This window comes from Microcebus murinus, chromosome 5 (assembly GCF_040939455.1).
Source record: "Microcebus murinus isolate Inina chromosome 5, M.murinus_Inina_mat1.0, whole genome shotgun sequence".
Classification (NCBI taxonomy): Eukaryota; Metazoa; Chordata; class Mammalia; order Primates; family Cheirogaleidae; genus Microcebus; species Microcebus murinus.
Genome location: NC_134108.1, coordinates 81,302,012 through 81,327,026, shown reverse-complemented (window position 1 = coordinate 81,327,026; position 25,015 = coordinate 81,302,012). Strand labels below are relative to the sequence as shown.

The 25,015-nt window shown below is 37.3% G+C and overlaps 1 protein-coding gene across 1 annotated transcript in view; it reads right to left on the bottom strand.

Annotated features, from left to right (window-relative positions):
• The window catches only part of COL9A1 (collagen type IX alpha 1 chain), an 87,260-nt gene that overhangs the window by 27,698 nt on the left and 34,547 nt on the right, over positions 1-25,015 (bottom strand). Inside the window, exons 19-28 of the mRNA XM_076002742.1 lie at positions 20,633-20,686; positions 18,075-18,128; positions 15,696-15,749; positions 14,512-14,565; positions 14,330-14,383; positions 14,141-14,194; positions 13,265-13,318; positions 11,809-11,853; positions 10,661-10,714; positions 10,519-10,572 (exon numbers count right to left, since the gene is read on the bottom strand). Of these exons, the coding sequence (XP_075858857.1) occupies positions 10,519-10,572; positions 10,661-10,714; positions 11,809-11,853; positions 13,265-13,318; positions 14,141-14,194; positions 14,330-14,383; positions 14,512-14,565; positions 15,696-15,749; positions 18,075-18,128; positions 20,633-20,686 (531 nt within the window). The remainder of the gene's footprint in view (positions 1-10,518; positions 10,573-10,660; positions 10,715-11,808; positions 11,854-13,264; positions 13,319-14,140; positions 14,195-14,329; positions 14,384-14,511; positions 14,566-15,695; positions 15,750-18,074; positions 18,129-20,632; positions 20,687-25,015) is intronic.

Below are 25,015 nucleotides of genomic sequence, written 5' to 3'. Positions count from 1 at the left end.
ATTTTATTTCTAATGCATGTTCAACTAAGCTGAACACTAACATTATTGATTCCTCATTTTAATTTCACTTTCATCCTTTAAATCCTTGACCATTCTAGTCACATTTCCTGGAAGGTGTATATAAAAATGAAAGGAGTCCTTTGAGTTAGTTTTTCTTTAAAATGACAATGACAACTCTGTGTTAATGCTTAGAATTTATAAATGCTTCTGATAAGATTACTCTATTCTGACCCTTATTGCTATTCATTCATCTTTAAGTTTAACAAAATGTCAAGATACATAACCCTTCTGAAATTTCAATTTCTCTAAAGGATTAAGAAATGTTTGCTAAATTACAACAGTGTCTAGCTATGAGCGATAATTTTGTGATTGTCATTTGAAATTACTTTTAGGTGATTTAAACTAAATGCTCTCAAGAATTTTTCAACAACTTTATATAAACAACTTATCTGATATATGAGTTTTGGATGATACATTAGCCCTTAACTCTCATGAGCAGCTTGAAAGCCAGAGGCAGTACCCAGCGAGGATGGATGCTAGAAGGATTTTAAATCCAGATGAAAAGCAGCCGCTATGATAGATTCCTCTATCCATCTATAAATACAAAGACTGGGTTCCGCCCCATTAATTTGGCCTAGAACTTCAAAGTTCAAGACAGATTTTCTGCAGCATATTGGCTCTGTTGGCATTTTCAAATAATTTCTCAACTTAATCATGATTGAGATCCTAAATGTCATTGAGCTAACAAGACATTAATTCACAGAACAATTAATAGCAATTGGTAGGGAAAAAAATTAATATCAGATTAATAAGCTCAGTTCTTGACACAACCCCAAGTATTCACTTCTAAATAAGTGAGCCATTTATGCTATCTTATCCAAAATAAAGATGATTAATGTACTTTTTTTCTCTTCCATAAACCAAAGGGCTAAATTAAAATAAATGATAGCATAACCTTTGATCTATCTTTGGAAGGATTAATTATCTTCCTAGTCAATGAGAAATATTTTCTCTGCTAGAATCTTATTTTCTCTTTTATAAGTTCTTTTTACAGTTCGAAAGTACTTCCTAACCACTGGCAGACCCTTGTTAATACATATGAATGAAGAGTTCAGGGCCTGGGTACAGCCTGCCTGCTTGGCTAAACTTGTGCACCCATGAGAGCCTGACGCCTGTAGGACCAGAAGAAAGATCAGTGACATTGTGGGCATTTACTGCTCATTACTGCACAAAAAGACACCATGTAGTTCCTCATTTTCATTTCACTTCCATCCTATAAAACAATTCTAAATGTAGGTATTTCTACAGAAATCCTCTCAAAGTGAAAACCACCACTGTTTATTCTCCCAACAGTGACCAAACAGTTACACACAAGGTGTTAGGGCAAGATTTTCCGATGGCCATTCCTGCAATTTCTGTCTTCTAAAAACAGGAATCCTCCTCTAAGTCCTAGACTTTTACCTAATAAGCTAAGATAAACATGAGTAATCAAGATTTAAATAGTAATCTGTAAAAACATAGATTAACTAAGCACATGCTACAGGGAGTAATTAACTATAGCACTGGTAACAAGTGTGCTAAATAAATAAAACTCTTATGCTTCAACAGCTGTGGTGATAATCATATTCTCAGATGTGGACAGGGGAGGTGGTAGGAAGTAGCTATTCTTCTTGGTTGTTAATATTTGCAAACCCCATGACAACAATAGTTCTGATTTGTAACAGGAGAATCAAAAGGAACCACAATAAAGGCAAAATTCTACCATTAAAAAATGAAAGACACTAATACAAGGCTCTATGATTCTCTTGGAATCTCTGTACAGCCACAAAATTCTCCAAGTTCAGACACATCTGCCAACCCATCTTTATTTAAGAAGCTAATTAAGGCTTTAAAAAAGATGCAGACCCTCTATATCAGTGATTCCCAGCTATAGCTATGCTTTGGAATCTCCGTAGTTCTTTAGAAATGTATTGTACTGGATGTCTTCCCCCACCCCATGTTCCCATTTCCTGTCTTTATTCAGCCTCCTACCCTCTGATTCTAATTCTGTATATCTGGGGTAAGACCCAGGAATCTGCTTGGGTTTATATGGTGTGTTTGTCTTTACCAGCTTTACTTAGACTTTGTTAAATGCTCATCACCAAAGTCCCATGTGTCTCATACAATCAGAATCTGGCAAGCAAACTTCAACTAAAAAACACCCTGCAGAGCTATGACTTGAGCTACTGAGGCATGCAAGAGTGGAGAGGAAAACATGGACGCTGAGGCTGACGCTCATGCCTGTTATCCTAGCACTCTGGGAGACCGAGGTGGGAGGATCACTTGAAGTCAGGAGTTTAAGACCAGCCTGAGCAAGAGTGAGACCCAGTCTCTACTAAAAATAGAAAAAATTAGGCAGGTGTGGTGGCATATACCTACAGTCCCAGCTACTCAAGAGGCTGAGGCAAGGGGATCACTTGAGCCCAGGAGTTTGAGGTTGCTGTGAGCGAGGCTGATGCCAAGATACTTTAGCCTGGGCAACAGAGAAAGACTCTGCCTCAAAAAAAAATTAAAAAATAGAAATAAAAAAACATGGATGCCAAGCCCAATTGCCAAATTTGAAGCTAAGTTTACCAGCTAATAACTTCAAGCAAGCAACTTAAACTCTCTACGTTTGTTTCCTTGTCTATAAAATGAAAATAGAAACAGTACCTACCTCATGAGGTTTTTAACCAGGATTGAATTAGTTAAGATATACGCATTGTCGCTAAGAACAGTGCCTGGCTCTTAGTGAGCACAATAAAAAAGTGTTGGTTATTATTATTTTTCTAAGAGACAGAGTCTTGCTCTGTCACCCAGGCTGGAGGAAGGTAGTGTGATCATAGCTCACTGCAACCCCAAATTCCTGGGCTCAAGCAATCCTCCTCTCTCAGCTTCCCCAGTTGCTATCACGCCTGGCTAATTTTTTAAATTTTTGTAGACAGTCTCTCACTACATTGCCCAGGCTGGTCTAGAACTTCTGATCTCAAGCAATTCTCTTGCTTCGGCTTCCCAACGTGCTAGGATTACAGGTATGAGCCACCACACCTGGCCTGGATGTTTGGTTTTATCAGTTTGATATTTTCCTCTGTTTTTCTCAAGCAAACTGACTAGCTTGGCTAATAAGTACATAATTCATGCCCCATTGGGAATAGAGAAGATCTGACAAGCACTACTTTTACCATCATATTTCTGTTTATTGTGCCAACACATGACACTATGCCTTGTTGTTTCATGATGAAGTAACAGTAGTTTTTATTTTTAAAAGAAAGATGAAGAGAAAAAGTTTGCCCCCTTTCTTTTCCTTCTGTTCTATGAGCATCTGTTCCTTTTATGAGATGAGTCTGTGACAGTTATTAAGCTACTGTTTCTTGGCTTCAAATCCATTGTTCTATGCTCGGAGTTGACATGACAAAAATGGACCCTCCTCCAGGCCTGCACCACAAGCAGGGCTGCCTCCTCTCCAGCCCTGCCCCCGGTCTTTCTCAAGAGGTCCTGGGACCCCACTAGTGGGTACAAACTGTCCTTGTGTCTGAAGCACCAAGGGGTCCTATAGTCTGACAGTAGCTCATATTTTCCGTTTAGCAATTCTTTATAGATATTAGCTGAATTATTCTTTTTATGGCTTCTTTGGAAGCCATGTCTTCCTCTATTTCAGGTCAGCCAGGGCTCACTATCTGTCTCTGCTTGAAGGTGCCTGCCCTTCCTTAAATCTCAAACAAGTTAAATGCCCTTTGACCTCAGCCCTCTGTAGGGTTCAATAAATTACTAATTCATAAATAAACCAGCTTTTTCTTGTTTGAAAGAACAGATTTTTAGGACAGGGGCCTCTTTCTCACATTCTTCATCTTAAATGAAACATGTCTGGAATACCTGGGCTCAAGTAATCCTCCTGCCTCAGCTGCCTGAGTAGCTGGGACTACAGGTGCACACCACCACACCAGGTTAGTTTTTTGGGGTTTTTTTGTTGTTTTTGGTTTTGTTTGTTTGTTTGTTTGTTTTGCAGAGACAGGGTTTCACAATATTGCTTAGGTTGGTCTCAAACTCTTGGTCTCAAGCAATCCTCCTGTGCTGGCCTCCCAAAGTGCTGGGATTACAGGTATGAACCACCCCACCCGGCCAAGTTATTATTTTTATCTGATGTAATTACTAAAGAAATCAGTCAAAATTATGTTTTTTAACCAAATGTCTAATTAAATATTGTTTGCCTTTCAAATCCCCTAAGTCTCTTTTAAAAACACAAGTTGTTTTCAGGAAAAATTAAGTCTTCATTCCTCATGTCTCCAGTTTCTGTCAACACCACTGATCACCAAGCAGGCAGCCTTCTCTATAAACAAGTACTGGGTGCTACTTTGTAAAAATCATTTCTATAAACACATAGGGATACATAATTCAAGCTGAAGGTTTCCCTTTTAAGATGGAACTATTAAACTTTTCAAAGATCACAGAAAATATGAGACAATTTAATTATACTTATGTTGCTAAAATTATTTCATCAAAAAAATCGATTTTATTCCATTGCATTCTACCTTGTAATGGCTGTTGTATTTGTCCGATTATTCAAAATGCTAACTAGCTGAATAATCAACACTATCCTTAGTATCCTGCCAATTTTAGAAGTGGATAATTATACATCACTATACTTAGTCTATACTATATACTAAATGCCTCTCTCTCTTTCTGGCAAAAAGGATGCTGATTAACCCAGAAGATCAATTATGATTTCTATAGATTGCTGCTTTTACAAACCCATTTTCATATTAACATTGTGAAAGCTCACTTTTAGATTTGTCAGAAAGATATTTCTTTAAAATCTATTCAATTTTATGACACTATATAATTGCATTTCTCTCTAGTGCAGGTTTATATATTCCCTCACCCACAGACAGAAAAAAAAATCTGTTTAAACTGTAACTATCACACACATCAGCTTCACAAATTATTTACAGAGGTAACATGCCAGGCCTAGGTGGGATGGGAGGGCAGCTTAGATTATTCGGCAACACACCATATACAGGGACCTCTGTGCTTGAAGCTGTTGGTGTCGTGGGTGGGGACAGTGGGGGACTGCAGAGAAATGAAAGAGCCTCTGTACCACGGAGCATATCGTCTTCAGAAAATTGGAGGTAGGATTGGCATGGCATGCGTGCATCCTAGTCAGAGCAATGAGAGAAGAGCAAACACAACCCACTCAGCAAAAGCCTTGGCAAGTTCTGAGAAGCCAGGAAGACAGAAACGGACCTGGAGTCATGACATGGTGGGACCAAATCAGAGAGTCAGAAGCCCAGGCCACTTGCTTGCCCTGAACCAAAAGCCACCCAGACCACGGAGAGCATGATGGAGAAAGCAGGGAGCATGGCCCAAGTAGCAAAGATAGTTGCTTATCTGAAATCATGGAGGGATCAATAAAAAACAAAAAAAACCTCCAAAAAACAAAAAACACTTTTTTCACCTTTGCAGTGGTGTTGGCAAACCACTTCATTAAGTGAAAATACCACTTAATTTCAAATATATGCTTCCATGTAGAACATGTTAGAAACATATTCTCATTTCCTCTACTCAGCTTGATTTGAGCCTAGTGGGAAAAACTGACCAAACTTGTGAGGCACAGTTAAAAATGTGTGAACTTACCTACAAAACTGAATTTAATGATGTAAAGGTGAAAGAACAAATGTATCTTTCAGTAAGTATATTTGGTGTTACAACTCTGCTGCAAAACTATCATATTTATAACTTATCATGACATTTTTTCTGAAAAATTTATAGCAGGTGAGAAGTCAATTATTACCAACAAAACCAGCAGGGTGGGATTTGTGATGCCTCCAATTCAATTCACTTCAAGAAATATTTACTGAGCACGATCTTTTGCCAGTCCCTGAGTAAAAAGGTGTATGAAACATGGAGGTCCTTCATATATGTCCCTGCCTTCCTGCAGTTAGGGGTACAATGGACTCAAGAGTTACAGAGTTCAGGCTGGGCGCAGTGGCTCACTCCTATAATCCTAGGACTCTGGGAGGCGGAGGCGGGCGGATCGCTCAAGGTCAGTAGTTCGAAACCAGCCTGAGCAAGAGTGAGACCCCATCTCTTACTATAAAAATAGAAAGAAAATGAATTGGCCAACTGAAAAAATAGAGAGAAAATTAGCCAAGCATGGTGGCACCTGCCTGTAGTCCCAGTTACTTGGGAGGCTGAGGCAGGAGGATCGCTTGAGCCAGGAGTTTTAGGTTGCTGTGAGCTAGGCTGACGCCACGGAACTCTAGCCCAAGTAACAGAGTGAGACACTGTCTCAAAAAAAAAAAAAAGTTACAGAGTTCAGAATAAGAAAAGATCACTTCTCTCTGGGGGACAGGGCATCATTGGAGATGCCAATGAAAACTCATGGTAGAATTAACATTTCAACTACATGTAAGAAAGCACATGGGACGTTGAATCAGAGAAATGGAGAAAAGAGCCATCTAATTGCAGAGTCTGTCCTAAAGGAATGCAAGCAGGCTGAGAAGTGCAGGGAGTGCTTGGGAATTAGCACAGAGTCCAGCCTGACTTGAATACAGGATCTAAGCAAGGGAAAAATGAGAAGTAAAACTACGAGGTTAACAGTTTAACATTTTAGACATTCTCTTATTGTCAGTGGAAATCTATGGTAGATTTTTAAATGGGGAGGAGGAGTGATGTTGGAAGCTGTACTTTGGAAATTCCAGTACGGTGGTAGGTACAGACTGGGGACATTCTCATTCCCCAGGGCTGTTGGAATGGTGTTTGGCATTTTAGTTTGTCCCAGTGACTGTGGAGACACTATTGATATTCTACAGTGGAGGTCATGGACATGTGACACTTTGTAACGTGCAAAAGTTCTAGAGAACAAAAAAGTAGCCCAGCCGAGATAACAACAGTACCCTATAGGAGACATTGGTAGGGAAATACTAGAGCTGGGAAAGCAAATCAGGAGATGATTGCACTAATCCAAGCAGTAGAAATGACCTGCGCCAAGGTGGTGGAAGTGGGAATGGAAAAGAAGAGTCAAATATGAGATCTTGAAAAGACAGAATCAAAGGTCATACTAGAGATAGGAAATGTCATGGAGGAAGAATGCCAAGGCTTTGAGCCTCAGTGACAGGAGCTATGGGAAGAATTTGGACTCTCACAGAAGTTAGAAAACCAAAACCTGAAAATCAGGCCCAAAACTCTGCACCAGCATAGCCTCCTGTGATCTGCCTCTCCTCACATAGGAAAATCAACACCTCCCCACCCCCACCTTAGCCCCTTCTGAGGTTCTGCCTCTAGTTCTTCATTGCTTTATACATCCCATGGCATTTAACTGGTGACAGCACTCTCCATTCTGTGTCATGTTTTGTATTAAGTGGTCCTTGCATACAACAGGTGTCCAATGTTCCTTCAACTGTGCAGAGTTTTCTGCTCTTTAAAGTAAATAGCAGATGTAACCTAAACACTTTAAAAGTTCTAATGTACCCCACACTGCTAAATCTTCTGAGACCAGTCATATAGCATCTCCATTATTTTAGAAATGTGTTCTGGCTATAACCTCATCACTTTGACAACTAATTTATGGAAAAGGGTTTTAATTACAAATTCACAAACAAAAATAGAAGTATAAGCTAGGAGCAAGTGAGTAAGGAGCACGGGGAGGAGTTGGCTTCTTTAGTTCCAGAGAAACTTCAGGAAACCACCTGGTAGAGGTCAGTTGAGAAACATCTGCGAAAAGTGGGAAAACTCCACTCTCATGCCACAAGGCACCTGGAATATTTCACTTTTCTCAAATATGAAAAACTCATCAAAGCTACAATAACCAAAACAGCATGGTACTGGTATAAAAATGGAAAAATAGATCAATGGAACAGAATAGAGAACACAGAAATAAAGCCACATAACTATAACCAACTGATCTTCGGCAAAGTACACAAAAACATACACTGGGGAAAGGCCACCCCATTCAATAAATGGTGCTCAAAAATTGTATAGCTATGTGCAGAAGAATGAATTGGACCATTATCTCTCACCATATACAAAAATTAACTCAAGATGGATTAAAGACTTACCTGAAACTAAAAATTCTAGAAGAAAACCTAGGGAAAAAAACTCTTCTGGATATTAGCCTAGGGAAAATAGTTATAACTAAAACCCCAAAAGCAAACACAATAAAAACAAAACAAATTAGATTTAAATAAACTAAAAATCAAAATAATCATCAACAAAGCAAACAGACAACCTACAGAATGGGATCAAATATTCACAAACTAGGCATCCAAGAAAGGACTAATATCCAGAATCTATAAGGTACTCAAACACCTCAACAAGAAACAAACAAATAACCTCATTATAAAGTGAGCAAAGGACATTAACAGACATTTTTCAAAAGAAGACATACAAATAGCCAAAAAAAAAAAAAAATGCTCAACGTCACTAATCAGAGAAATGCAAATTGAACTACAATGAAATGCCATCTTATATTAATATGAGTAGAACAGCCACTATTAAGAAGTCAAAAAAAAACAATAGATGTCGGAAAGGATGCAGAGAAAAGGGAACACTTATACACTGTTGGTGGGAATGTAAATTAGTAAAACCTCTATGGAAAATGGAAAACAGTATGGAGATTTCTTAAAGAACCAAAAATACGTCTACTATTCAATCCAGCAAGCCCACTACTGAGTAGCTATCCAAAGGAAAAAAAATCATTAAATGAAAAAGATAACTGCACTCACATATTTATCACAGCACTATTCACAGTAGCAAAGATAAGGAATCAACATAAGTGTCTATTTTTTTTTTTTTGAGACAGAGTCTCACTTTGTTGCCCAGGCTAGAGTGAGTGCCGTGGCATCAGCCTAGCTCACAGCAACCTCAAACTCCTGGGCTCAAGCAATCCTGCTGCCTCAGCCTCCCGAGTAGCTGGGACTACAGGCATGTATCACCATGCCCGGCTAATTTTTTTTTCTATATATATATTAGTCAGCCAATTAATTTCTTTCTATTTATAGTAGAGACGGGGTCTTGCTCTTGCTCAGGCTGGTTTCGAAATCCTGACCTTGAGCAATCCGCCCGCCTCAGCCTCCCAGAGTGCTAGGATTACAGGCGTGAGCCACCGCGCCTGGCCAACATAAGTGTCTATTAACCAATGATTAGATAAAGAAAAAAATACATATACACACCTACCATGGAATACTACTCAGCCATAAAAGAGAATGAAATCATATCTTTTGCAGCAACATGCATGAAACTGGAGGCCATTATCTTAAGTGAAATGATTGAGAAAAAGAATGTCACATACCACATGTTCTCACTTATAAGTGGAAGTTAAATAATGAGTACATGTGGACATAGAGAGTGGAATAATAGACACTGGACTCTCAGGAGGGTGGGAGAATGGGAGGGGGCTGCAGGACAAGCAACTATCTAATGGGTACTATGTACACTAATCGGGTGAGGATTAGACAAAAAGCCCAGATTTCACCACTATGCAATATAGCCATGTAACAAATCTGCACAGGTACCCCATAAATCTATAAATATAAATAAATGTCAAATTTAAGTGCATAATCAGTTTCTAAGTGAGAAAGTATCTAGTGAGAAAATATGCATGCTATAGCTGTTGTAAAATAGACAAGCTTACAAACACTAAAAATGTGTGGCAGTTTCTCCAAAGGTTAAATATAGAGTTACCATATGACCCAGCAATTCCACTCCTTGGTATGTACTCAAGAGAAATTAAAACATGGCCACACAAAAACTTGTACAAAAATGTTCATAACAGCATTATTCATAATGGCTAAAAAATAGAAACAATCCAAATGCCTATCATCAGATGAACGGATCAATAAAATGTGATATATATACCCAATTAACCCCTATAATTAATTATTCAAGAATAAAAGGAATGAAGTACTGATACATGCTACAGTGAACCTTGCAATATTATGCTAAGAGAAGCCAATTATTTTTTCAAAACCAACATATTATATGATTCCATTTATATGAAATTTCTCTATAAATATGACAGTTATAGAGACAGAAAGTGGATTAGTAATTGTCTAGAGCTGAAGAGTTTGGGAGGAAATGTTGGACGACTACAGGTGGATACAGGGTTTCTTTTCAGGGTGATGAACATGTTCTAAAATTGACTGTGGTGATGGTTGCACAATTCTGTGGATATACCAAAAATCAATAAATTATACCTATTAGATAGATGAATTATATAGTACGTGACCTATATCTCAATAAAGTTTTTAGAAATCACACTAAAATATTTCCTTCAGCATGGGATGAAAGCAGAAAGGAACATCATGCTTCTTTTATGCACTTAGTTTTGTTTCCATTTTCTGAAAAGATACATTGTGTATCTAAATAGCATTCCCCTTTCCTTGTGCATCTGGACTAGCACATGTTCAAACATCAGACAGCATTCAAGAATGAATGAATGAATGAATGCCCAGCAAAGTCCTGATAAAGTGCCTTGGAAAGGCACGACGGAAAAGGAGTACTCACAGGCAGTCCCCGGGGTCCTCGGGGTCCCACCTCTCCTGGAGGCCCCTGTTGGCCCTGTTATGAGGAAGGCAGGTAGAGAAAAAGTTAACCACCCCTGATCACAATGGGTTAGAACTTAAGAAAAGGTAAAATAGCATCTTACCGGTTTGCCTGAATTTCCCAACTGACCAGGCTTCCCTGGAGCACCTGTAGTACCCTAAAGGTAAAATGCAACATTCAAAGTAACTCATACTGTAAGCAAGCATAATCACCAACAGGCGATTACCCAGACCAGGTGTGTTTCTTACATTTAAATAGCATTAATTTCCTGATTTCACATTGAGCATATGGGAAAGTGTAGAATCTCTTTCTTGCTATGCACAAAGTCATTTAAGATTCAGGATACTACTAGTCCGAGAAGTATATTAAAGGCCAAATGTCAAAAAATGAAGGTCTTTGGCCTTCATTAAAAGGGATCCCCTTCAATGAGAGGATTTTTCTTTCTTCACAATATTAATAATGCATATCCTTCCTTTACCATTTCCACCTCCAACACACTTCTTTGAGCACTTTTAACTCACATTGACACCCTCTATTAAAATTATTAAGAATCAAGTCAGCATCAGGAAATAGGATATGCTGTTGAAAAAATCCTTCCAGCAAGCTCCAGGGAAAGCATATGTCTGGGGTCACCTTCTCTACCATCAATCTCTCGAGGTGCTCTTATTAGGAACTGTCCCTGCTCAAGATGCCGTGGGCCACTATGACTGGAGGGATGTAGCCGTACACTTGAATAGGGGCTAATTTCTACATCATTCACATTGATCTCTTTGATTCTAAAGCAAAGCTATATTTTATCCCTTTAATTTTTTTCCACCTATTGTTTTTAATTGCTTGTGCTCTAGTGCTGTATAGAATATAAGCACTGGTTGATCACCACATGAACAAAATGACTAACATCTTTAGTTTAAACTGAATCATCTTAATATTCACTGACACAAGTTTTATGGCTTAATAATAGCTTCCTTATTTTAAGTGGTAAGGAACAATAAAAATTTTATTTGTTTTATATTGGCTAAGGATGACATTTTCATTAAGAAGTCTAATCAGCAGCACTTTGTCAAAGCATTCTTTCTGCAGCTAGGAAAAAGATTAGCATTTGAAGCCTTAAAGCTTTTACTCTTTTATTTCTCCCCAGGGTTGAATATAAAATAAAAGGCAGTCTGGAAATATGCTAAAATTACAAATAAAATATATTAATAAAATAAATAAATTTAGGAAAACATAAATTTAAAAGTTTTAATCTTTTACCTTTGCACCGGCAACACCCTTTGCACCGGGAATTCCAGGCACACCCTAAAGAATGCACACAGAATCTGAATTTAATCACCTCATCTGAGAACCCATGAGATGCCAAGCCCACTGCACACTTCCCAGAGACTGAGGGAATCCTGTAAACCTCAAAGCTTGAACGTGAGGGAGAAGCCTCCTAGTTCCCAAAGTCTGGACGGTCAGATGTGGAACTCCCCACGGTTTAGGGCAGTACTTTACCGTAGCTATCTGGCTTGTGACAGCTGAATACCCTTAAAGCAAATCCTACCCTCTAAACTAACATTATTTTTCAAGGATGAACTTCCAGATTAGAATCCAGTACCATTTTTAGGTCAACAGGAGCTCTAACGGACAGAACAGAGGGTACAGGGATGTGGCATGGTTTCATGTACAGGATAGTAAAATGAGGACCCAGACTTTATGGTAGAAAAAGGGAATGGCAGGAGGATGCTGGGCCTAATCCAGATTTGGTACAATTGGGAGTCCTAAAGTTCTCTGATTATTTAAAAAGTGTCAGGCTGGGCATGGTGGCTCACGCCTGTAATCCTAGCACTCTGGGAGGCCAAGGTGGGAGGATCGCTCAAGTTCAGGAGTTTGAAACCAGCCTGACCAAGAGCAAGACCCCGTCTCTACTAAAAATAGAAAGAAATTAATTGACCAACTAAAAACATAGAAAAAATTAGCCGGGTATGGTGGTGCATGCCTGTAGCCCCAGCTACTCGGGAGGCTGAGGCTGAAGGATCGCTTGAGCCCAGGAGTTTGAGGTTGCTGCGAGCTAGGCTGACACCATGGCACGCTAGCCCAGGCAACAGAGTGAGACTGTCAAAAAAAAAAAAAAAAAAGTAAAAAGAAAAAAAACCCATCACATATCAGATTGAGAGTAGAGAGGCTAGTCCTTGACAATACCAATGCCTTATTAACTTGAAACATTTACTTCCAAAAACCAAGAATACAAGTGGCACAAACCAAATGAATTTCCAGACACACTAATGTAGGGAAACATCAATTTGAATGATTCAAACTAGCACATAATCCAAAAAATGATATATCTCACATAGTTCCTAAGCATACTTTCAACTCTCCTGTGGCTCAACCCTGCTAACAAGAACTTCAGAACTTATTAAAAGTAGAACAAAGTATATGACACTCGCCCACAGTTCAGGGTTAGTAAAAAATATATATAAGGAAGCCCGAGTGAACTAAAGAGAGAAAAGAGACACAAAACATAAAGCTACTATTAATATTTGTAGTTATTACAGAAATAACTATTCAGAGAAAACAGTATAAAATGTAAACTATAAAAATGTGAAAGTAAATCATATCTTCTCCACTATGTAACAGATAACATGTAATTATGTAACATGTTTCTACCCAAAATTCATATCTTTAAAATATGCATATAAATCAATAAACACTTAAAGCATCAAATACTTACTGGTAATCCTTGCAATCCTGCATCACCAGGAGGCCCATGTTTCCCTGGTTGACCCTGAAAAAAAAGTTTTGCATATCCTTGAATCTGTATAAATTGCCATATTTCTTTTAAGAAAGGAAGGAGCAAATCCTTGAACCTGATGAACTGCTGTATTTCTTTTTTTTTTTTTTTTTTTTTTGAGACAGAGTCTCGCTTTGTTGTCCAGGCTAGAGTGAGTGCCGTGGCGTCAGCCTAGCTCACAGCAACCTCAAACTCCTGGGCTCGAGCGATCCTTCTGCCTCAGCCTCCCGAGTAGCTGGGACTGCAGGCATGCACCACCATGCCCGGCTAATTTTTTTTTTTTATATATATATATCAGTTGGCCAATTAATTTCTTTCTATTTATAGTAGAGACGGGGTCTTGCTCTTGCTCAGGCTGGTTTTGAACTCCTGACCTTGAGCAATCCGCCCGCCTCGGCCTCCCAAGAGCTAGGATTACAGGCGTGAGCCACCGCGCCCGGCCTGTATTTCTTTTAAGAAAGGAACACAGACCTCTAAGTAAAGAGAGTGTCCCAACAGCTGACCTTACATGCACCTTTATAATGTGACTTAATTAGGGGGAGGAGGGACAGGGAACATGAGACATAAACTCAATCAAAATACACAATTTCACTCAGCCTACTCTCATCAACAGGACAATTTTACTGAGTTCCTGAAATCAAGCTAATAAACTCTTCTAATAAGTATTTATATTTGACACTTGATTAAAAAATAAAGAAGGAAAAAAGCCAAAGCTGGCTAAATCAACCATCCAGTAATTCAGCAATGGAAATGCTATGTTCGGGTGACCAGGACAGAAACAACCTCATTCACGCTTGCACTAAATTACACAGCTACCTTTGTTCCAGGCATTCCAGGGATCCCGTCACGGCCGTCCACACCTGGCAAGCCCTAAAGACACACAAAGAAACACACTGTCTCTTGCAAAAAGTCATATTCTTCTTCTCTTCATTGTTATCTAAAGTTTTATTACAAGTCAATGATCGCTTTGAAAAATGTGCTTCGTGACTACAGCTCTGGACATACCGTGTCCCCTTTGGGCCCAGGGGGACCAGGAATTCCTCTAGAACCTTGAGCCCCCTGCAGGACAGAAGAGAAAGGCATACTTAATTATCACAGTACTTAGGACATGTCTAAGAGATAATAATGATCAACACGTGACACTGAAAAGCAGATGCTTGTAGTGACTGAAACTAATGTGAACTCACTCTGTCTCCCTTGGGACCTGCTTCTCCCAGAGGTCCTCGCCGTCCTTGATCACCCTGTATGAAAATTAAACTTTGTCAATATAAGCCCAAGGTCCTTATTGATAAACTTTTGAAAATTAGAAAGCATCCTCCACATGACCTAACTACTACTCTTTCACCACAACGGCTTTGCTCTGTCATGGATGCCTAGCTCAAGAAATCTTTCTATAAAAATTGTACTGTCTTCAAAATTGATATTGCTGTGGAGATAATTGAGACTTGCATGCCTTTTGTTTTTAAGTGTATAATGCTTCTGTGCTCTTTGAATATATACATATTAAAATGAAGACCCCTGATGCAAGTAATGACCTAAGTAACTACATCTGCATACCAACTAAACTCATCAACTTACAGAAGGTTGAAGATTGGCTTAGTTAATAATCTTTTCTCCATATCATTTAATTCCCCAGTCAATATTAACGGTTTCTCTCAAAATTACCCAGCTAAGGTTGATATATGGTAAAGAGGGTAATAGATGAGAGGAAGTGTCTTCCTAAAATACAGCTTTTATTGAATTGCTTAACAACTCTAAAACCTCAAATGGCTCCCTATTGCTAGCAGATCAGTTCAAGTGGCTCAGATTGGCATTAAAATTCTTCATAAGAGATACAGTGGTGCAGCAGAAGTGTGCTGGGCCCATAAAATTCTCCATGAGGTAGAGTTCTATCTTATCTATTCAATCTCATCTTCTCAACACAAACTTTCCACTCCAGGGAGTGACAGCCCCCATGACAGCACACACACACATACCCCAACAGTGCCCCTCCTGTACCTTGCTGCCTTTCCCACCAGAATGGTTTTCCAAACCCTCCTCCCTCTCAGGTCCTCTTGCATGGATTACCTATCATGTGCTCTACCACTTGATCCTGTAGTTTATCACCAAGTTACATTCTATCTTTCCCACTGGATCATTAGGACCCTGACAGTTTAAAATACTAGTTTACTTATACATTTTTATGGTATAAGTGATTACTAATGGATGGCTTTTATGTCTGTTTCCCTCCCAAAAAGGCTTGGGGGGTATATTAATGACACATGTATATATGGCAATCAAAATACGAAATAATGAAATGAGAAACCATAGACAAGGAGAAGAATAAAACTGCCCAGGAACTAGAAATGAGAAAGCTTCTGTGACCACTTACAGCTACACCAGGAAGACCCTGAGGCCCAGGTTCTCCATCTAAGCCCCGAGCACCCTACATAAAAACAAGACAAAGAAATAAAATTAAAATCAGTCATGTATGTTAAAGGGCACATCCATCTTTCTAAAGAAATTTAACAGTCAGGTGAAAAGGAGGTTTTTATGTTTGTAATACATACTGTATTTGTCAGTGAGCCCCGAGGAGTATTTACTCAGACATCTCAGATTCGAAAACACCAGTTTACATCTACTCACCACAGCAACAGTACTTAAACATAATCTTTGATACCACTCTGAGTATTTCAAGTTAACTCTGCATCCATTCTCAATTGCTGACAACAACTAAACATTGGTACCTATTCAGAGAACTTAGTAAATCTATTAGAGGAGGTTTGGCAGCCACCCTCCAGGGTTCTCAGAATGTCAATGGAAATTCATTATGGTGAGGGCTACGGAGCTACCCTAAGAACTGCTGCCACACTCTGTTGGAACTTCTGGGACTCGGGATGTCCCACCAAGATCTAGAAGTCATCCAGCCATGTGATTCAGATGAATGAATTGTTAGAAGGACCTGAACATCCCCTCTCCCATCCTAGGTAGATGTTAGGTTCAGTTTGTGTAAAGGGACCAGCCTATATTCTCAACAATAGAACCACACTACAACCTACACCCTACAACCAAGAACTACCCAGAGCTTTATAAATCTGATTACCTTGAAATGATCTCTGACTTGGCTACCTATTGTATATATCACCTCTTTATTTTCATTATGAGAATTGTAATGTGATTTTAAAACAAAAATACAGTTCTCTCTACTTATGCTGCCTGACAAAATACAGCCCCCTTCTTTACATCTTTTTCTCTTCTACTGAGTGGTTAAGAAGGTGTACATACAAAACTGAAGTGAACAGGCAGTGTCCTAACGAACCAGGTTGAGACAGGGAGATGATAAAACAAATAGAAACAGTCAAAAGAGTATTGGACAGATGTCAAGCCAAGAAAGCCAGATGGATAGCATCTGTAGTAAGAATTAAAATTAGAAAATCTTTGATAGAAGGTTCAGACATAGGTAGAATGAAAGAAAGAATACAACTGAGGCAGTGGCACCAAAGAGCCTTGGAAATTCTTTGATCCCTAAAAAACTAGAACAGAGCAGAAGGCATTTTGCATTCACCGGGGAAAAAGAGATTTGGAAGACATGAAAAAGACCTTGAATTTATCATTCACCTTGCATTATGAGAGCAGAGCCCAGCTTTTGCATTATAGAAATGGCTTTGATGCACTCGCGCTCTCTCTCTCATTGCTGTTCAGCGTGAGCTCAGACCCAAACTGCTGTTACTAGGTAACCACTCCATGGGTCTGAGTTCACAAGAAGAGTTTTTTTTCTTTATTTTTTTTTGAAAGCAATTTGACAGAAATCAGAGGAAATGAGAAATTTTTACCAAATAGAAAAATATCTCAAATAAAGAGCATATCAAGACTAGTAATTGGTTTCAAAGTGAGGGCTCACACATTTTATGGGACAATTTAAATCCAGAAAATGTGCAGGCTTAGGTATCAGCAGCTTCAAAATAAATGAGATTTATTATTTTATAGAAGAAGTGATACATACTGAGTATTACTTAATGTAATATGAATATAGAAATATGAAAGATTATGTTTTTACAAATACAAAGTTTTTTGAAAAGACATATTCTAGCAGGGATGGAAGAGGAAAGCAGGGAGAATGAAAAATACCTAGAAGAGACAAAGAGCCTGAAAAAAAATGAAATTGAGAGAAAAAATAGTAAATAAGCCAGACCTTCAACTTACAAAAACATGCAGCACTTGAAAAAAAAAAAAAAGATTTAATTTCATTTACTGAATGAACATCTACACTGTCCAACTTATTGTTATTTCATTGTTAATAACAGGCTCTGTTATGTGGAACATAACAGGCTGCTATGTGGAAATGACACAAATTAGCTATCAAAGCTCTAAAGAGAACAAGGCCAGGGTCAGAAGTGGTAGTGGGCAAAGATGCTTTTTGTATTTTCTGGGACCTCTCTCCCCTTCTTGCCTTCCCCTGTCTTTCCAGGCACTATGTGTCAGTGTTATCAGAGCTAACTACCAAAAATGATAAAAAAAAAAAAAAAAAAAAAAAGATAAGAGATAGCAACCCACTTACTCTAATTAATTCAAAATAATTTAAAGTATATAATACATGATAAGTATCATGTGTACTGCTCATTCCTACCATCCGTGCTTACAACAGAAATGTAAGAACCTAGCCACACATTTACAAAGCAAATAAAAAAGTGATATTGCTAAAGATAAGAAGTTATTTGTAAGTGGCCAAAATTTAAATATTGACATTATGTCATTGTCATCATCATCTTACTTTTTCTCCTTTGTCCCCAACTATGCCGGTGATGCCTCTCAAACCTTGAGCTCCCTGGAAACATAAAAAAGAAAAGTGAATTATTTTAGTTAAGTACATAGGTTTTTTAAATCTCATCACAAAAGCTGATCCAGAAGAAGGATTTATCATAACCAAAGGTAATATTAATAGTGACATTATATGAACAAACTTTTCTAGTTTAGAAAAGAAGTCCAAGGAGAATTCTTCTGATGGTAACACCCTTCTATAAAAATTCTGAAGACTTACACAAAACAGGATTTAGCACAATCACTCATGACATAAAAAGTAAATACCAGCATAAGAGAAATTATGATAATATGTTTTGATTTACCTTTTAGCCCACATACAGAACTTACACTACTATTCCCATTTCCTTTACAACTTATGACTTTGTGACACATAACATGATTTGTAAACCTTGGAATAATTTTTCCCCACCAATATGCCATCAAAGGCAGTCGGTTCCCAGGCTGGCCCACAAAAGCTTACAACATAGAAATGGAGCTGGAGTCTCCATCAACCACTTGTAATCACTATTCATTGTGTCATTTTTATATAAAAGGCATTTTGAATTCCAAGTTGGGGCAGTAGGAACCCATCTTACCCCATTTCAGGCACAGGAGTGAATAATACTAAAAATGAGAGGGCAGGTGTGATTTCTAGGATTCCTTTCAATACTAAAATATTGCCATTCTCAACTCTCTGGTTCCACAGCAGGGGGGCTCCAGAAATGGATCCCATCCCATAAAGGGTGAGCTTGGGTACTCCTTTGGGGTGCAGCTCTGGGTGGATGCTCCACCAGGAAAGTGGGGTAGCTACTTCTGGACAACTTCTTAACTATCCACATTGACTTAAGATAAAGTAGCTCCAGGCCAGTCATTTCCCTCATCTTCTCACTTGAGGAAAATGGGGCAAATGTATGACCATCTCTTCATCCAGATCAGTCACAAATGCTGTAAAGATCACTCAGGAATGATCTGAAACTCAAATGCACAGGTTGGTCCAGCTTAGGATATCCACCTAGGCTGTCAAGTGAGACGTGGCCATGTCAGATTAAAGCCACTCTTTCTCGTGTAGCTCATTTACTGATTCAAAAGGTAATTCCACAAAAAGAATTCAAAATATATTTGGGTCAATAGCAGTGACATGAGAACACATATTGTCTCTAGAGATGACTACTTTGAAGGGCAGAGCTTTGTATAAATATTCCAAGAAGCATATTTGTTTCATTTGTATGTTACTTTATATTTGTGCATGTATATTTAAAAAGTGAAAATTTATAAATTTTCTGGAAACATTTTGGCATACTTATTTCCAAAAACCAAAAGGTCAGCAAGCACTAATGACGTCCCCCAATGGACCACTTGAGCCACGCAGCACCCAACATGGATCCTTAGTCCGTGAAAACACTTTGTAGAAAGTTGTTTGCAAAATCCTGTTCTGAGAATCTTAGGGGGTGGCTTTATAAAAATAACTTTAAAAACCTACCACATTTTCATCAGATAAAAAAAAAAGTGTATGTCTCTTACACTGTTTGTCACTATCTCCCACCTGTGAAATAGAGTCCAATTCATTACTGACTCATACCAAAGGCTCAGGGAAGGCAAGCTTCTGGAACAAGCACCTGGATGCCACAGATTTCCTTAAAGTTCTCATGTAGCTTAAAAGCAGAGACTGTTTCTTCCAGATTCTCTGATTTGTTTCCTTTAGCTTGATTTCCCTTCAGCTTTAGGTTCCCTTAAACACTAGTATGCACAGCTCCCTGAGCCCTTTCTAAAAAGCCCATCCTGTGGGGAAGAGCAGAGCAGGTGAAGGGTGGCTTTGTGTTTGTCTTCCCTAACTCTTCATAGTCTATACCTTTGCTAGCTGCCATGTTCAATGAATATTCTGCAACTATTATTTCCATAATTGATATTACTCATTTTAATAGTAAAAAGTATAAAAATTCCACTTTCATATAGTACAAAAGTAATGTAAATTCTGATTTAACAAACATTTGAAATTAAAGTATGTTAATGTCCCAAATTACCTTACTGTGACTATTATTGAAGAAATCTGCCACAGTACAAGGAACCACATTTTTATCAAAGGACACAATTATGAGCAATTAAGAATGTTTTAATTATAATGATTACATACTGGAATAGACTACATTAATCCAGTGGATGTGCTATCAACTGTATATTGAGAGTACACAAAATTTTCTCATATCATGTGATAATACCATAGAAGACATATATCATCCTCTTGTGCTTAATATTTGCTTTTAGATTTCCTGGCCCTGAGATCTAGTAAATGAATGTATGTAATTATAAATAGAACTTTTCTAGTAAAAAAAGTGCTTCAATGTACAATGGGGAACCTCTCTTATTTTGAAAAATTGGGTATCTCCCACTGTTGACTTGGCAGCAAAATAGAAAACACCATGTTAATGTAATGCTATTAATCGTAATGCTAAGTAGAAAATATTCCAAGAGTCATGGGAAAAAATGAATATTTGCATATCCTGGTTAAATAGTTTTTAAAAAATACTTTACTGGAGGTCCTTGAGCTCCAACTTCTCCCAGTTCTCCCTGATCACCTTCTTCACCCTAAAAAACAACAGAAAAAAGGAAATGAACATGGATATAGGCTCAGTCTAACTCAATATGTTTTAAATTCATTTGGCATCTCCAGAATTACTCTACTTTCTTAAATTATTTTATGTGGGTAATCCATATTAATTGTAGAACATTCAGAAAATAGAGAAGTATACAAATGAACTAGTCACACAAATCCCACCAATTAACTTTAAATAGCAATAACATTTAGCTGCTATCCTTTCAAAGCTTTTCTGAGAGAAAGAGAGAAAATTTATGCATTACCAGTGTGTGTCTGGGATGGGAGTGTATTATTTTAAAACATGATATATGCAAACTTTTCCATAAGCTACAATATTTGTAATTATGATTTCATTTTAGTTTTTCCTATAATTTTTTTACCATATACAATTTTTTAAGGTAAATCAGACTTTTCTTTCATGGGTTGTACCTTTGATGTCATTCATAGAGAAACCTTTTCCGCCCCAAAATATATAAATATTCATCTATATTTTTGTTCTAGTATTTTCATAATTTCTTATCTTACACAGAAATCTTTAATTATCAGTAATTTTTTGATGTACAATGAAACAAATTTTTCTTATCTTGGTGATTGGCCACTTGTTCCAATATCATTAACAGATTCTCTCCAACACAGGTTAGAAAATTCATTTTCAACATACACTAAATTGTCAAATATGCTTGGCTCTAGATTTCTATTCTGATCTAACGATTTTCTGTATGATGTTGCCAATACCACAACATTTTTATTTTTGAAATTTTATAATACATTTCAATTTCAGATAGGGAGAATTTTCTTATTTTTAATTTGTGGTTAGTCTTATTTTTTAGATTTTCCTAAATGTTTACTCTTCCAGATGAACTTTAGAATCACTGGACAGATCTTCACAAAGTACTACTTGCTTTATATTAGGACTGAATTAAACTAATAGATTAATATAGCAAGAATTAGAATCTTTACATATTGAATCTTTCTGTCCTGGAACTCAGTGTACCTCATTTAGCCAAATCTCTCCCTTTATATTTCCAGCAATAAATTTTTTGTTATGTTTTTATATTAGTCTTGAAAATTTATTAGTTATGTTATGTTTTTATATTAGTCTTGAAAATTTTATTCTAAGATATTTTGACTATTTGGTTGCTATTGCCAATGGGATCTATTTCCATTATATTTTCTATTATTTTGACTTTTTGATATTAATTCTATAACCTCTGCTATAATGTAAAATGGTAGAATATTCCAAAAAGAAGTTTAACTTCTTTTATAGAAAGATTGCTTTACGGACTCTGAAAAAAGTTACTTTCTCTCTGATAAGGATTTTATTTTTTAATAATAGATACACTACCCTACATTTTCTGCAGTAACAGCTATCTTAAATTGTGAAGTTAATCATAAAAAAAATTACTTCATGTTTTTATGGGTCTTGCTCTGTTGCCTAAGCTGGAGTGCAATGGCTTGACCATAGCTCACTGCAGTCTTGAACTCCTAGGCTCAAGGCATTTTCCCACCTTAGCCTCCTGAGTTGCTGCTGGGACTGCAGCAGCATACCACCTGGTCTGGAACCCAGGCCTCAAGCAGTGCTCCTGCCTTGGCCTCCAGAAGTGCTGGGATTAAAGGCACTACCACACCTAGCCTGTTTTTAATATTATATGCAGAATATTAGATTAAAACCATTTTATTGCTATTATATATGATTCAATGCACTCACTTTCTTGCTCCACAGACTATACTTTATATTTAGAAATTTTCACAAAAAAAAGAAAATATTGTACAGAAAATTTAACAGTATTAATATAGAGCTTTTAAGGCATTTAAAGCAAAGAACTATGCTATGCCTAAATCATTTATACCTGAGTTTTTAATGAATTATTAGAGTCTTAAATTGGTTTTAGTCTGATAATTATATTCAGATTATATTCCATTAGAACCCGATTAACCATGGTAAGAGGCAATCCCAATGGGAAATCCAATAAATTAGCTATTTCATGGAGTGAATAATCATCACATGTGCACAATTAAATGCTACTTGTATTTCCTTATGAAAGGATAAAACTAGCTATGAAAACAACAGTGATTGATATGTCCACTACAATTTTTCCTTAGCAGGGTATAGTGTATCTTCCCATAGGTTCTCCATAATCCTTGGAGTAATATATTTGAATTAAATATTTCTCCTGCAGATGAAAAGCACAAAATCAATCAATAACCAGGAATTTAAATCATAAATTTAGGAGTAGCAATTTATTATTGTTTTACTGAAAGATTTTTTCATGAATACTCATCTGTTGTACAATGTTGCCAATATCACATTTTAATTACTGAAATTTTACTATTCATTCCTATATTCATAAATAATTGTTAAAATCTTCATTAACTAATTTGCAGAGTAAATTCAAGGCAAAATTATGACTGTAAATGCAGACTTCAGGCCTCCAGGGTCTTAATCATTCTGCTTTCAACTTAAGTTCAGTCCATCAGTTAGTCCTTCCAAAGTTCATTCTTCAGTAAGCTTTGTCAGCCTATCTATTTTCAAAGATATCACTTAAAGTATCAAGTAACACAAAAATGTAAAATAATGTTTTCAACTTCCAATGAAGATTTTGTCCAATTACCCAACACACCAAAAAAATTTGTTAGTTTCCTACTAAAGACCAAACTAAATTAGAGAGTCCAGCTAATTTGTATAGGTACCAAAAATAGTAGTTTCATGTAGAGAATGAAGAAATACCCTGATTGACAGCTCCATCCCCAAATTCCATGGGATGGGGCAGTGAAAGCTTCCTGAAAGACAGTCACCAAAAAAGGAAAGGATGCAGAACATCAAAAATAACAAAAGTCTACTATATCTGCTTTACTATATATATTATTCCATGGATATCTTTTGATGCCATTTAATATTCTTACACACCTGGTTTTTGTAGTTAGCTATTATTATATGGATATGTCATACTCAATTTAGCCAGTACCCTGTGATTAGACATATTTTTTTCATTTCTGTGCCCCCAGCACCCAGGATAAACCCTGGCACACAGCAGATACTTAATAAATATTTGTTACATTGTTTAAATTACAAACTTTAAGATTCAATGGAAGAATGTATATCCAGAAAAATTTCCAAAGTATTCAATTTTTTTCTCTCTTTTCTCCAATTTGACATCAGGACCCCAGCTGTTATATTCCAGATAACAAAATTCCTTGACTATTTCACAGCCTACATAATAAAAGACTTTTAAAATAAATGTCCAAACTGTAATAGTGTACAGAAAATTGGCCTATTTATCCTGATTATTGGGGTTATTCAACAGACTGATTTTAGCTAAAGAGTTCAAAGATATTAATGCCTGAAGACATTGATAAATTGCCTCTCCAGCTCTTGGCTTGCAAAGAAAAAGACTAATCTTTCTGCCACTACCCAATAAAGGGGTAGAAGGGCATAGTCAACAAAGTTAAAAGGACCTGCATTGATAAGAACAGTTTGACTTTGTGAACTATTATAAAATTTACTGAGCCAAAAATTCCACTATGCAGAAAGTCAAATTCTTAGATCCTTAAAGATGACTTACCCTCGTGGATAAAAAAAGGGCAAATAGGCCGGGTGCAGTGGCTCACACCTGTAATCCTAGCACTCTGTAAGGCCGAGGCAGGCGGATCGCTCGAGGTCAGGAGTTCGAAATCACCCTGAGCAAGAGTGAGACCGCCGTCTCTACTATAAATAGAAAGAAATTAATTGGCCAACTTATATAGAAAAAATTAGCCAGGCATGGTGGCGTGTGCCTGTAGTCCCAGCTACTCAGGAGGCTGAGGCAGAAGGATTGCTTGAGCCCAGGAGTTTGAGGTTGCTGTGAGCTAGACTGACGCCACAGAACTCACTCTAGCCTGGGCAACAAAGTGAGACTGCCTCAAAAGAAAAAAAAAAAATTAATTAAAAAAATAAATAAATAAATAAATAAAGGGCAAATAGATTACCCTGCTTTAAATTACAGCCTTGGTTTTTCTGCAGAGCATGCCAGCCCCAATGCCAGTTGTGCTATGGATCCCATGTTTCTATCCAGATAATAAGTTATCACTAACCTCCAGCTTACTCAAAATCTAGGTTATATTGAAATGAGGTCAGAAATAAACAGATAAATTATTTCAGAACTTGAGATGAGAAGCTATAAGCCAATTACCAACTTCTTTGTTTGCTAGTTTCAGCAATACTTGTCATAAAATTTTACAAGTGCCATAAAATTTTGTCTTGCAGGGTGGAACAACTAGCTGAATAATGTTTGATTATCACAAGCATCAGGGAAAAAAGCTGAGCGTGATTGATTTGAAAA